The sequence below is a fragment of the Xiphias gladius genome, chromosome 16, assembly GCF_016859285.1.
Source record: "Xiphias gladius isolate SHS-SW01 ecotype Sanya breed wild chromosome 16, ASM1685928v1, whole genome shotgun sequence".
Classification (NCBI taxonomy): Eukaryota; Metazoa; Chordata; class Actinopteri; order Istiophoriformes; family Xiphiidae; genus Xiphias; species Xiphias gladius.
This window is the reverse complement of record NC_053415.1, coordinates 7729296-7744481: the sequence shown is the minus strand read 5'-3', so window position 1 is coordinate 7744481 and position 15186 is coordinate 7729296. Positions and strand designations below refer to the sequence as shown.

Here is a 15186-nt window from a genome sequence, read left to right as displayed (position 1 = left end):
AATTAACCCAATTACATTTTGTTTTTCAGAATGATATAAAAGCTTGCTTCTCAAAACAGTTTTGTGTGCTTTTGTGTCTCCGTGTGTATGTGTGTGCTTGGTTGAATCTGTGTACCCACCCATCGCTGCCTGTGTGTGTGTATATGTGCGGTGTGTGTGTAGCAGTGTGGACAGGATCCAGCAACTAAGAAGAGAGTACCAGCAGGCAAGGAGAGAAGGAATGGTACCACCATATGAAGAGCTGGACCCACGACACAGAGGGCACGAAAACGACGCACACAGGGTAAGGAGTCTCAAACACATGCACATACACTTACATATGGACACACAAAGAAGTGCAAATGGACAGGAAGGTCCACTGTAATGTACGTAGATCGGGTAAATAGCCTCTTAGTCCATTCATTTTCTCTCCTTAAATTTATTAAAACTTCTCATCAGTCTGTCCATCATCAGGTTTTCTTTCCATGAGATAACTATGAATACTGAGTGCTTGTGTGCACACACCAGTACAGTGTGTATGTATGCACATTTGTGTGATTTCTTATTCCCTATCAGCTATCAAAGTGATCACTCCTTTTATTGCGTCTTTCAAGTGATCAAAGCCCTTTGGCTGTCAGCAGCAAGTTGCTCTTTGACATGAATGGCTCCTGTTGGCATTGCGCCGGTAGGAATGATATGATCCACTTTTCACTGAGGATGAGACACAGAGGAGATAAGTAGAGGTTTTACTTGCTTGTTATCCCGGAGGTACTGTTTTTCAAATCACAGAATCGTAATCACATTCTCACAGATTCCCTCCTGAGCTCAGGCTGCCTGAGTCATGCTGTAAAAAAAGCTCCAGCACACATCTGTGATGCCGTAATAAAAGTAAATTAATAAAGATCTAACAAGAAATCAACCCCCACACTTGTATGAGGTGTCACGCCGCCATGACTGTTGCTAACTTAGTGTGAGTACTGCTATTATAAACATGTTATGAGGTATCAAATTTTCTTTTTATTAGTCTGACAGTGCCATTGTTTTGCCAGATCACTTGGTCAACCAGATACTGACAATATGTTCCCTCTTACCTGCTGTTGCTCATTTCTCTGTTTTTTGTTATTTTCCTGTATGTCAGCGGTAATGGTAATGACATCTATCCTTAATGCCTACAGTCTAGACTTCTAGATGTCTAGTAAGTCCAGACCAGTTTTTATGGTTTACATTGTTGATAGAGCAGGTTCATAGCAAAACCTGTGAAATGTTTGACAGTTTACTGTCAGGATAGTGGTTTATTTCAGGTTTCATAAGGTTCTGCTGCACTATTTCTAACTCTGTTGATGTTTTCAGACACAATTTATTTATACCACATTTTTATTCGTCACTCAACATATAAACATGGGTAAGAGAATAATCTGAGACTGAGAGTTAATGTCATGGAAAGTTTGGATTGGTTATAAGTTATTGTCATCGAATGTTAAAACTGCAGGGATACACAGTAATGCCGGCGACTTAAGGCTCCTTATTTGAACAAAGAACAACCTTTTGTTGTTTTTCCCTTCCTGTTAACAAAAACAAATCTTAATCACACTGTTTCAGGGACACAGTAAAGGTATCATGGAGTACTCTGTGTCTTTTCACTACACATACAATGCCTGGTCTCCTTCTGCCTTACTTCAAAACCAACTTCACTGCTGTAAAATCAGGTGCCCCCTGAATTTCACCTTGCCTCTTCTTGTCACACTGATTTTAAAGCTTCCGTGGCTTTTTGGAGGAAAAAAAAAGGAAATCATCCAGAACAAGCAAAATTAGTTCTCCACCGAGGAGCTATAATTAATCTCCTATGACAAATGGGCAGGTTCATTGCAGCATATCACAATTTAACCACTGCACCGTGATCAACACTTCAATTTTAGCTCAACTGGACAAAGACAGAAGCTTTACTTCTGTGTTCCTGGATGCTGTCAAACATCATTATGCTGTGCTTAAAAGAAGAATACAAAATAAATCTATTTTTTTTTTTATCATCATTTCATCATTTCATCATTAATTTAATTATTATTGCTTTGACATCAGTAAGTATGGTAGAACTCAGTGCTGCTTGTAGGAACCCACATACCAGGGAATTATTTTTTAAATGTAATCATTAAGTCAATGCATGGATAGAATAAGTGGTCCTCTTACAGGGTATCTGCAGGTCTTGAAACGTCCTAAAAAGCTTTGAATTCAGTTACCTCAAAAAAGTTCTTAGAAGGTACTAAAAAGTCTTACATTTCATTTTTCAAAAATTCTTGAATATTTTTTCTTGCCTGCCGTAGACAGTAACATTAGTTGTAACTTTTAGGTCTCAGGAGACAGTTGTTAGGAAGCTCATGGACTTATAATGGACAAGTGTGTAACAAATTAATTACTCATTTTTTAACTGGTTAATGCATCCACTAATTTGTGTGGACGGATTATGAGAGAATGGGCCCCTGGGCATAGACAAATAAAAGACCCCCCACCACCACTCCTATATAGAAGCATATGAATGATAGAGACACAAAACAACTACACTCTTTGTGGTACTTTTGAGTCTCTTTGTGGTCAAATTGTGGTCATTACAAAAATATGATGTAAATGTCAATAAATTTGTGTATATAATTGTAGGCTTTAGTGGTTGTTCTCTGTCATTTTATGACCGGTTGGACCGTGAAGAAGGTATTGAATTGCATTCTCAGCAGTACAAATGTGTAAAAAGGTCGTTAAAAGTGTTAAATTTAATTTGGAGAACTCTGCAGAAACCCTGTCATAGTAACAACATTTTTCAGATTACAGCATTTTGTATTAACAGGTGGAGTCAGTATAATTTCTGTCACTGCAGTCATTATAACCCTCCACTTATTAGAATTTTTGTGCTCTGTTCTTCTGTAGGATCACATCACTGTTCACATATCATCACATATCAGAGGTTTTTGTTTGTTAAAGTAAAAACAAGATTTAAGACGAGGCAGTTTTTTTTTTTTTTTTAAAGGGTAAAATGGGGGAAGTAGAAATAACTACAATCTTAATAAGCGTGAAAAGAAAATCTGAAAAGGTTTGATAATCGATTTAAAAGAGTGAACTAAGCAGATCTCTTCTGGCAAATCATTCCAGATCATCAATCCACTAACAGAAAAGACTTTGCCACACCTGGTCTTTACACTTGACTCTGGAATAGCTGAAAGGGCTCTGCCTGTAGAACCTCAGACTTAACAGTTCTGTGATGTAGATAGGTGCCAGGTCATGTGGTGCTTTAAAAGGTTGTCATAAAATTTTCAATTCACTTCTGAAAATTACTTGTTAAGAGGCTACAACAGGTGTAATATGATCCTATCTCGCAGTTCTAGTTAACAGTTATACACAGCCTGTAGGCTGTACAAGGATTTTTGAGTAAGGCAGCTAAAATGAGAATAGCAATTATAAAAACTTGACAAAATGAAGACATGTATAATAGTTTCACTGTCTTTTTTACTATAATTGTTGAAATTTTCATCTGAATGGGTTTAGTTTCTTTTACAACTTAAGTTCAAATGTAATAATACAGATCTTGAGCTGCAAATTTAACGCTGTATGTTAAAGAGTAATGAATATTACCAAAAATAATTTAATAATAATAAGAAGAACAATTGAGTAGTAAAGTTAGTTGCCTTACAATTTTGAACATTTTTTAGAAAGACCTTAGTAAATACAGAACACCAAACTCGTTAGTAAAGCTGAAATGATTATTCATTCATCAATTAGCTGATAGACAGAAAATTAACCTGTAATTTTTGTTAATTGATTTATAATTAAAGTTATTTTTCAAGCAAATATGAACATTCTGTGGTTCTAGCTCCTCAATTGTGCTCATTTGCTGCTTTTCTTATATTATTCTCTTATATCTTTGGGTTTTGGACTGTCCGTCAGACAAAAGTAGAAATTTGAAGACCGCCTTGGGATTCCACAGTATTGTGACATTGTTCGCATTTTTCAGTATTTCCTGACAACTTATGGACGAAGTAATTGGCTGATTAGTTGATCATGTAAATAAGTTTGCAGCCTTAGTGACAAAGTTTATTTTAGATTTTATCGGGTTCTAGGGTTAAATGAAGTGGTGTTCAATGAGTTTGAGTTTTATGTAACAATGTATATACTGAAATCAGCATTGAATTATTTAGAAATGTTGCGCCTTTCGTTTATCCAAAGTTATACCTGCCCCACCCAATTCAGATCTAAAAGTCATTTGGTTTGTGACCAGCTAGGGGCAGTCCCCTTTACGATGCAATCGATAGTTGCACGTTAGACTGTTCTCTGCCTCCAAGTGAGAAAACTTTTTTGTTTATAAAGCAGAGGCCAAGAGCAATTAGCATGCTTCAGAGGTGGAAATTAAGTTGGAAGTTGGAAAGTTAAAAAAAGGAAAAGAAAAAAATCAAAAGAAGAACAGACCAGTAGCAGTTGCCACAGGGCCTAATAAGCCCCTCTCATTAAGGATGATGCATTTATTAATTAAAGCAGAGGCGATTATTTACCTTACTGGCTTTCTATGGGAAGGGGAGAGGGAGAAGTAATGGTTATGGAGGTGAGCCGACGGGAAACTAATTCAACTTCACTTTTATTGGTTTGTTTGTTTCCCCTCAAGACATTTTTATTTTTTGTGTAGGATTTGTTGAATGACTATAAAAAGTGAAAGCAATGGAAACTTAAGTGTAGAGAGAGAGTCAAACAAAATCAGAGATATAGGCAGGGAGAAAGGGAAAGACGAGAGTTCCTTATGCAATGTTGCCACAGCCAGTGTGTGTGTCTGTTTTGTTTTTGTTTTTTTATCCTATGGCTCCATTACCATCTCACTGATTCATTGTTATGGGTTAGCTGTCTCCGCTGGCAAAATTATGTTTGCCTAAAAACAATTATCAAGCATCAAAAGCCACACCACAATTTTTTTCCCAAGTGAATGCATGGTGTGCTTATGGATGGGTGTATGTATTTTGGAAGACAACAACAGATTTTCTCTCCAAGGAGAGGGGAACTAAATCAACAGGGTGCTGTTGCTGTTGTCACATACACATACTCACACATTCCTACACAGAGGGTATGGAAGCCAATTGTTATGGTGGGTGGTTTCACACAGCCTTTATTATAGGATTTAATTATAATGAAAAGCTTTCATCTATTTTTTTTTCTGTACTTGGGCTGTAATATGTATGTTCATTTACAGTTAGACATGTAATTACTAACGGCATTTTGTAGTGTGATGCAAAATGAAATAGTATGGAAACCTCAGATTTAAAACACACTGAACTACCGTGCTGCTGCCTACTCATGGTGCCGTTTTTTCTTTTACTTCATCTTTACACTTAATGTTTATTCTGAGAAGGGTTTTCTGGGCGTACACTTCTTTTTGCACCTGTTTCCTTCTTTATGTTATGAAAGTGCTCACCTGAATCTTGTCAGAACAGCCACAGTCTGACTGAGTAGCCGCCAGTCACTTGAATAGTTGTGGACTAAATGCTTTGTTCAAGAGCCTTTTTCATTTTTCCTTAGTAAATGGGTTCTTGCTTAAAAAACAGGTTGGAACGAATTTGCAACTTTCTGCTCATGGGACTCATAGCCAGGGGTCATAGACAGCATTAGATACTGATTCAGAGCACTTATGTCCATTTTTTTGCCCATTTTCTAAACGCGTCTCAAAGTGCATCAAACAATGTTTGTTAATAGTTGATAACAGTTGTTAATAGTTGTTAATAATTGCAGATCTATCTGAATAAGAAGAGCCAGAGTCTGCTTTAAGGTGAAAGTGTTTTATCCTAATCCCAATCCAAAGGTGATTCCTCTCTTTATCTGTCTCTCCAATTCACATCAATTCGCATCTCTTTGACTTCCTGTCTATGTCCTCCTTTTAATCCCTGTTATTTTAAAATTTCCCCATTTTTACACTGAAAACTAAAGATGAGTGGTAGTGGTGTCAGCAGACCATCAAGCTAATGTTTGTTTTTGTATTTGAGTCAACCATAACAAATATTGCGCCTAAGTGAAAATGTTTTTTTTTGTCTGGTGAGATGGTGGAAAGCTAAAATAATGTTGAACATTGCTTTTTATTAAAAATATTTTTAATTAACTCAATAGACAAATATATTGTGTTAAAGAGCTGATATCGCATTACTTCATATGCATTTTTAGCCATATAAGGAGCTATTTCCCCTTTCGACTATCTGTTATTATACATGTACAGTACATCTACGTTAACTGGTAAGGTGAAAAATGTATCTAAGTTATATTTCTCCACCCTTAGGAGTTATGAATAAGACAGCAGACAAGATGTTTTGTCATCCACCTTTTTCATCCAGGCATACCAGACCTTTATTGTCATGGTAACAATAATGACTCGCAGTTAAAGTTTTGGAATGGTCAGGGTTTGGTTAGGTTAAGGCACAAAAACTACTTGGTTATCTTTTCGTCAAAAATAAGTACTTCCTTAAAGATATAGTCAGTGACTGTAATCCAATACATTTTTTTGACAAACTCAGTGAATATCTCCTTACGGTCTGCTAGCTGCCCATCCTTTCTGTGCACTGGGGAGAAAAACGTGGTGTTCCTACACAGCCCTTGTTCTGTAAATGGGAAACAAATAAAGTGTCTCAGTCCAAGCCACACAACCCTATTCCAGCCAATCAGCAACAGGGGCCGTCCATGCTCATGCATAGAACAAGGGAAAGCAGAAGAGGGGAGATGGGGAAGCGGGAGAAGGCAAATCTGGTACATGCTAACGTGCTGAACTCCACAACATAATCGCATTATCAAGAAGGAGAGATGGCTGAGACACAGCCAAAGAGGAGAAGGTCGGAAGAACAAAAACTGAAAGAAGTGCCACGATCAGGCAAGGGCGGATAGCCGTGTTAATATCAATGAGGCTTTCCAACCGAGAGTTGAAAGGCATGAAGACGGATGCAGCGGTTGCTCTGTTTCTTTTTCACAGGTGTGTAAAACATTAGTTTTGCTATGTTTCACAGAGCCAAGAGGTTAGTATTGTTTCATCCCATCTGCTAATGTTTGTGATAGCTAATCCCAACTGGTTAGTTAGCAAGCAGGTACCTGTGTGACATTAGACTGTCAGGCAATATAATATTACTTGTCCACAGACATTAAGCTTACTTTCTACTGTGCCCGGATATGCTGTTGTTGTGATGTTAGCTATAGTAGTAGGAGAGTTGTGAGTATCACTCTGGAGCTGGTGTGCTGGCTCTGGGTAACCATCATGTCCTCTCTGCATGTTAGCTTTGCAGCAGCAACTATAGTGACAGTTTACTAACCCACAACCTAGCTAGCATTTGTTACAATGTTTGCTGTCTCATGGTTTGCTCTATGTCATGGTATTTGTCCACACAACATGCGGAGGGTTTTGTAGCCACGAAGACCTAAAAAGACAAGTTTGTTATGTCTTGGATGCTGCGTTTGTATGCATGTTGTTTGTTTGATGATGTTATATATTAGGTTTGTTTTGGTTCAGCTATGAGAAAGACTTTCCACTTCCACATCATATAAGACGCTTCCGATTCTGCCATATTTCTCTTTCGACAGCCAGCCCAGTTGTTTGTGTTGTTGCCTTGGCAATGCACATCCATGAATATGGGGGGTGGAGCTTCTGACAGAGCACTGACGGAGGGGTGTATTTGTTTTGCTGTCGATTTCAAATATTTCAAATTACAAATATCAACAGTTTCTTTCTCCGGAATTGCTTACTCTTCCTTTAAGGTTGGAGGAAAGTAAACACGCAGTGAAGGTTGTAGAACAGTCATATATAAAGGAAACATTGTTGACTATCATTATCACACAGGAAACACAATCCTGTGCGACAGTCCTGTGTTTTTTTGATCCATCCATCCACCCCAACCCAAGACTTTTTTTTTTTATATACTCCCTCCGTCACCTGACTTTCACTTTTGTTCCCATCATAATTACTACAGCCGCTAGAGGTCACCAAACAATAAAACGTAACCACAGGTCCTAATAAGCTGCTTGCACAGACGACCTTTTGCGAGCAAGCCATCAGGGGATCGTTTTGCTCTAACATTTCCAGGTTGCCAGTCAATCATAGGGCTAACACACACTTAGACAAAAGAATACATTCACACTTATATTCTTACCTACAGGGAATTTCCATTCTATCTCATCTGTATATTTTGGGACTGTGGGAAGAAGACCCACAGCAAAACAAGGAAAGACACACAAACCACGCACAGAAAGGTCTTAGCGGGCTGGTCAGCAGATAAGAAGTCTTTGTGGGTTTGGAAAAATAAAACTTCACTGTCTGAATTGTTTCCCCATCCCCCCCGATACTGTATGGATGTATCTGTGTGTGTGTCAAACGAAATGTTCTCTCCATCTAATGAAGCTTTGAATTGGGAGTGAGCTGAATCCAACTACACAATCAGAAGCTTTTTATTTACTGAATTGATATTACATTTCGCATTCAATCACATAAAGACACGCATGCATACACACATGCAGTCCTTGTGAAGGACTAGGCTTGGAGCATGGCAATAAGTCAAGTCATTTAATGTGTTTGACATCCATCCAAGGCACATTCACCTTTAACTCTGCCAGTTATTTAGTATAGTTCATGTAAACTTGGAAGAAATGCATCATGGTCTTTTTCCTATAAGAATTCAGTGCTGATGAACAAGTTCATCAGAAAATTAAGACTTAAAGTTCAGTCAGCTTGTTTCTCAGCTTTGTCAGTGTTTGAGTAAAATATCAAAACTTGTTAACATATGAATGGCACTTTACTTTTGGGATAGTTACTCCCACAGAATCCTTGGCACCATAATGTTTAATTTACCCTCCTTTGTTTTTAGGGTAGCACCCAAAAAATAGTATTTGTGGAATAGCACTTATAGTAACAGCCCTTTTTTTGTGCTTTCCTGTGAAGATAATCATGTGCATTCAACATTTGAAAGCTGATGTCACTCTTGTCTACAACAGGTTTAGGGAAAACCATATGGAACAGATTCGGTTTAGTTGTCATTGGCACTGAAGATTAGAAATTGCAAAATGCACCTGGACATACAGCAACACAGGCAGAATTGGTCATCTGTGTCACCTCCAAATGTTGCCCATGCGCGGATATAAGAGGATCTTGTATCATATCCTGTTGATCAAGACTGAATTCCCTGTACTGTCAGAGCTATGTCCGGATTCATTTTGTAGTGTGTGTGTGTTTCTGGAATTTCTTTTTGTCTTTGGTTCAAGGTCTCAGTCCCCTGAACTTGATCCAATATTCTCCCTAACCTTGTCAGTTACTATCCAGAGAGAGGCACACCATTGTGTGGTTTACAATAGAATTTGGGAAACTCCCGGCACACTATTCCCAGAACCTTTCTTAGTCTTACCTTTTTTTTTCCTATTTTAAAATGTCTGCTGTAAAAAATTCTTCTTTCCTCACTTTTATCCATTTGTCGGACCCATTCAACTTGTGTATAGTGTACAGTAAGTTGTGAATTTACATAAAAGACTAATCTTTTTCGTAACAACAGTATAAGTCAGCTCAATGAACATTAACCTTATAATCTATTTAAAAATGTTTCATTGTTGGTAATTTGGCCCACATTGCATTTTAAAGACTCCATAAAGGCTTATACAATTGTGTGGACCCCTTGTATAGTGGAAATCATTTCCACAACTTCCCTTTTAATGGTCTTCACACCATCTTTTAAAACCACCGCCTCGGACAAATTTTAAATAGGTGAGAAACACTGGGACCCTGACACAGAGTACTGACTTGGGTGAAGACAGAACGTCTTTTTCACCTTGATAGCAAAATTTAGTTCCAAAATCTGTATGTATGTGGGCACGTTTAGTCATGAGTATCACCCACTGAGATCCATGACTAACAATGAACACAGTTCTTCCACCCTGTACAAAGCAGAATAAAACAGTGGCAATGCAGAGAAAATATCTCTATTTGCAGTGCAGGGTGAAGTCAGGATGTCTCTCTCACTTCTGGCAAAACGTGTATCCTATGAAAGAATCAACTCGTCTTATTGTGCTGCTTATGGTTGACCATGAATAGATGTATTACCTTTTGTAGTGACATTTTATAGTATACACCCACCCTATACACCCTGATGAGTTCCTCTCCTCTATTGATGCATACTTAATGAACAGATATTTTGGTTGAGAAAATGTAATCAGGATCACACATATATACATATATGTACATTTTATTTCAGGGGTGGCAAAAGATGTGTATTCCCTGTCTTTCGTTAAAGAAACGAAACATAACTGTGAAATTTAATGTGTGATATTCTCACATTTGAAGACCTTTGTTGAAGGTTCTTGGTTTTGTGTAGTTTGATTAAGTTTTATCAGTTTCTTCTTCTGAGTTTGAACTGAAGCACTATTCCGACACGATGTCCATGAAGATCCTGTATTCAATAATTTTACTTCAAATGTTGGAGATCCTATTAGAATTTAGAAAGTATTTCCCGTATGAGGTGTAGCCATTACATGAAGTTATCTCCAAACTTGGCAAAAGAGCGTTCGTGCACATATTAAGTGCAGTCGGTACAGTGCAAGTATAAGGATAGAGATATGATTTTCATTGATTTGGGTCTATCCTCAAGCACATTGGATTTTGAATTGCTGGCTTTCAGCTTTAAGGGTGTGTTCGCATTTACTGTATATTTGGTGAAGAATAGAATAGGATGAACAGCCTTTTCTATATACAGTCCCTTGATTTTAGAGCAATGCATCAGGATAATGATCCTTCCAGATAATGCAACCCAGCACTGTTTATGGCCAAAGTGAAATTCTCTTCATTGGCCAAGTCAGTGATGTGGCCTCAATCCAACTCATCATGTCTTTCCTGTACTGACGACTTAACTGAAGGTAAACATCCCCAAAACAAGCAAGTAGTCTCTCATAGTATTTGTTCAGTATCAAAACCATGTCCTGGAGTACAGAGCCAACACAGAAAAATGTGTCACTGTCCTTATACTTTCTGACTGTACTGGTAGTAGTTGGTAGTCTGCATACTCCGATCAGCTACAGCATTAAGAACGCTTACCAGTTTTAATGTCGTGGCTGATCAGTGTAAATCAGTCTTTATAGGTAATAATTCCAATTACAGGTTCTGCTTGAATGAAACTTGTTCTAGAATAATGCTATAAATTTAGGCCTCTAAAATAAGATATTTTGTGCAAACCATGGAGTTGTACTCAGCAGAGCTTTATATTTGTCATTTTATATCCATGCCGGTCCAGGCAAAACCCCTTTGCTCAGCCTCTTTTCACACTCATACAAACACAGACACACACACACACACACACACATATAACCCTTTCCTTAGTGACCTCGAAACTGTTCATGTGATTTCAGCCATTAAAAAAAAAAAATAGGCATGCTACCTTCGGTGTTTTATAGGTGAACAGGCAGGGGATCGAACCCCAACCCTCTATTAGTAGAAAGGGACTGCAGTAAACCTTGTAGCTGAGTGTGGCTCTTTGTTATAACAGGCAGGGTTAAGAGAATTGTTTGTGCTAAAGAGTGTTTTTCAACTCTCTCTGAATCCGTTCTCTCTCTCTCTCTCTCTCTCTCTCTCTCTCTCTTCATTTTAATCTAGTTGTCTAGTTTTTTCAGCATTATGTCTTACTTTCTCCAATAGGTAGATTATTATCTTATTATCTTCTATTAAATATGACATTGGAGAATGGAATGTTGATGTTGGTTGGTTGAGATGATTGGTAGGTCCATCCATTTTTACATCTATATTCTCCTTTCTCAGAGTTCAAGCACTTGGATAGCGAGAAGGACAGAAAGATGTACATGTAAACACAGTATATACTCAGTCAGAACAAGTGCAACACTAAAAGCAGAATCTGAGCAATCAAGAGAGAGAACAGAAAAAGCGAGGGGTTTTGTTCTTCAGTATACTGTCTGTACCACGTAAGACCATATTCCTCTGGTCTCCATTATTAATGCCAGCTCTGAGTGACCATAAATCCACTGGCATATACCGTACCACATCACCCAATCACCAAGCACTGCGCTGCTGGCAGCAGAGACTCACCACACTTACAGACTGCATTTCTAATCTGATGACTTGAAGGCGATGCATTTCAAAGGGGTCTAATATGTAATTTTTTGCTCAATCTGCATATGTTCACCCACATGCACATGCGTACATACAAAATAATGTGCACACACACAAATAAAAAAGCACACGTTTCAAAATGGTAAAAAGAAAAGGGTTAACACATCCCACCAGGCAGCCAGTGGACCAACACATGTAGTACACGAACACACTTAAAACACACATGCAAATCTGCTCAATCAAACATATGTGCACATATACACTGCCAAGTGCTAACACTAAACCACAGCTTTTCTTATTGAAAAACACATTTGTGCTTTTAAAACCCAGTGTTCAGATCATATTCTTTTACTTTCCCCCTCTATCTGTCTCTGAATACAGATAGTGAACAATGAAATTATAATTAACTGCAGCTCAGTTGTGTAAGAGAGATTTTTTGAATGTGAGGACTTTCCCTGCACTAAGCATTTTTGCAGAAAAGGCCCGTTATTTACTTTGCTGACAGATTTGACTCAGAGTTGAATCACATTACAAATTTTATCCATTGCACAAATTGGATAAGGTTTAGTGTTTGGCATCTCTGGGGACTTCCAACGTAAATTTATTATTTGACAAACCAGCATTATTCCAGAAGCAGCATGGCAGGACCTGCACTTCCTTCTTGGCTTCAGTGAATAAGAGGATTATTGACTGGATAAAGAAATGAATGCTAATAAAGAATACATGTCAGACTGTTTTTGAGCAGAGATCTGAATGAGTAAGATAAACAAAGGTTATCTGGTGCAGAAGTGACAAGGACAGCATCGGTCTGAGAAACTGACACACATACGCATGCATGCAAACATATGATCATATACACACAAGAACATGTGTACACATTCACATATCTGCACACAAATATATATCTTCTATAGATACTATACACCTCTGTTTGATACTATACACCTCTGTCTTTCCAGTCAAACGGTGGTGTTCCCTGTTTGATCATTGGATTGAGCCCAATGCTGCTACTCACTCTGGCCTTATAAGGACAAGTAGAACATTGGAACGGTACAAATGTGCTGAATCTAATGGAACAGAAAGGAAACTGGGCTTACACTGATGGGCCACAACAACTGGGAGACAGAAAGAAGGAGGGATCCAGACAGATAAAATAAGTGTTAAGAAGGGAAAGGCAAATGCAAAGCAATTAGAGAGCAGATATTCCACATTTGACAAGTTTTTTTAAATTATGCAGCAGATTTTTAGCAATGTAATGTACATTTTCTGAAAATTCTTCAACTGAAAATGTTCCGTATGGCATGAAAAGTTAGGGAAGAACTCATTTACTGTGAATATTCCTCAGCATCACTCCGCATCCTTTATTATTGCATTTACCAGTTTTCTTTACCTTCCTCCCTTTCTCACTAGTCTCTCACTGCTTTATTTAGGGGTGTGTGTGAGTGTGAGTGTGAGTGTGAGTACTCCCAACAGCAGGTCAGGAGGTTATAATCCCCAAGTCAGACAAGATGGGATCAGTGCCGACTCAGTGGACCCAGACACATAGCCGCGTCTACTAAGACTAGCATAGACATACTCACACGCGCACACACACACACACACACACACACACACAAGTACAGATATGATATACATCCTCTCCCTGTCTCAGTCAATAATGGAGATACTCTCATGCTCAGACATTTATTGTTCCTCTGTCTTTCCTATGTTCCCTTTTTGTCTCTTCAAGTCCCCATGGACCAGTGCACCATTGAGCTAAAGTCACACGCACACACTTAGTCATGAGATAATCTTTACAAGGTTCGGTGGTTATGACTGACTGGAGCACTTAAAGACTGACTCATTGTTAGAGATTTGGAGCCATTAACATTTAAATCATTCACACCAACTGACCAAGTCAGATAGATTACGTGTGTATGTATGGGCATGCACATTATTGTGTATGTGGGTGTGCTGGAGAGTGGGGGGGTGTAATGGTACATGTAACAAGTGAGAAAATTGAAAGAATTGAAAGTGTTTTCAGCTGGAAGAATTCTAAGAACTGTGCAATGGTGGAAGAGAAGAGGATCCATTATACTGTGTGTGTGTGTGTGTGTGTGTGTGTGTGTGTGTGTGTGTGTGTGTGTGTGTGTGTGTGTGTGTGTGTGTGTGTGTGTGTGTGTGTGTGTGTGTGTGTGTGTGTGTGTGTGTGTGTGTGTGTGTGTGTGTGTGTGTGAGTGAGAGGCGTTAAAGACAGGCTAATATGAAAGCCACTGCGAGCATCAAGCCAGATGCATAACCATTTTGAGTCAGACTGGTCCAAGCCAAGACTTACAGGCTCAAATGGATTTGGCTAACAGCAGATGCAAACCTGGTGTTGATAGAGATCTCCTTACACACACACATCATCTAAGCAAGTAAAAATGCCTAAAACAACACAAACCTGACCTACAGTAAGGATACTTCTGTCGCATGCTTGTAACACACTGCAACAGTAAGACTGACCATGCTCACACATCTTCAGTGGACTCAGCTTACATCCAGTAGTCTACAAATTGCTCTTTTCTCACTAAAGTATTAAAAATCTAATCATTGACTTCTGCTCCTTTTCAGGATCAGAAGTAGATGTTCTTTTTTAACAAGGGGCAATGTTCTGACTCATCAAAAATGTATCTTCTTATTGATAGAAAGAATGGCATCGTTTTTGTCATTGCATTATACTTTGAAGCTTCCTTTTTGAAATTAATTAATTCATTGTTTTACCAAATGTAAATTTAAAATTTAGCATGCTAAGTTCAGATAAGCCCATCAAACACAGTGGTAAACAGCATCATGAGTAGGGCTGCAACTTTCAGTATCAGTTGTTTCGAAGATTATCTTCTCAATTAATCAATTAAATGTCAGAAAAATTTTGAAAAATGTCCATCACAACTTCCCAGGGCTCAATGTGCCATCTTTAAATGTTTTGTGCGACCACCATTCCAAAACCCAAAGAGATTTACAATCACACTGTATATGACAATGAAAAGCGGCAAATCCTTACAAGAGAGAAGCTGAAGCCAAAAACTGTTAAACGATCAATTGATTATCAAATTAGTTGCCAATTAGTTTTCCATTGATCAACTAATCAGTTAATTGAC

General features: G+C 38.3%; 1 protein-coding gene across 10 annotated transcripts in view; it reads left to right on the top strand.

Annotated features, from left to right (window-relative positions):
• pard3bb (par-3 family cell polarity regulator beta b) overlaps positions 1 to 15186 on the top strand; it is a 219763-nt gene that overhangs the window by 163174 nt on the left and 41403 nt on the right. For 9 of the 10 annotated variants that reach the window (XM_040147956.1, XM_040147954.1, XM_040147958.1 and 6 more), the window contains one exon: positions 163 to 283. In XM_040147956.1, coding sequence (XP_040003890.1) covers positions 163 to 283 — 121 coding nt within the window. The remainder of the gene's footprint in view (positions 1 to 162; positions 284 to 15186) is intronic. The other variant, XM_040147955.1, reaches the window with a different exon arrangement.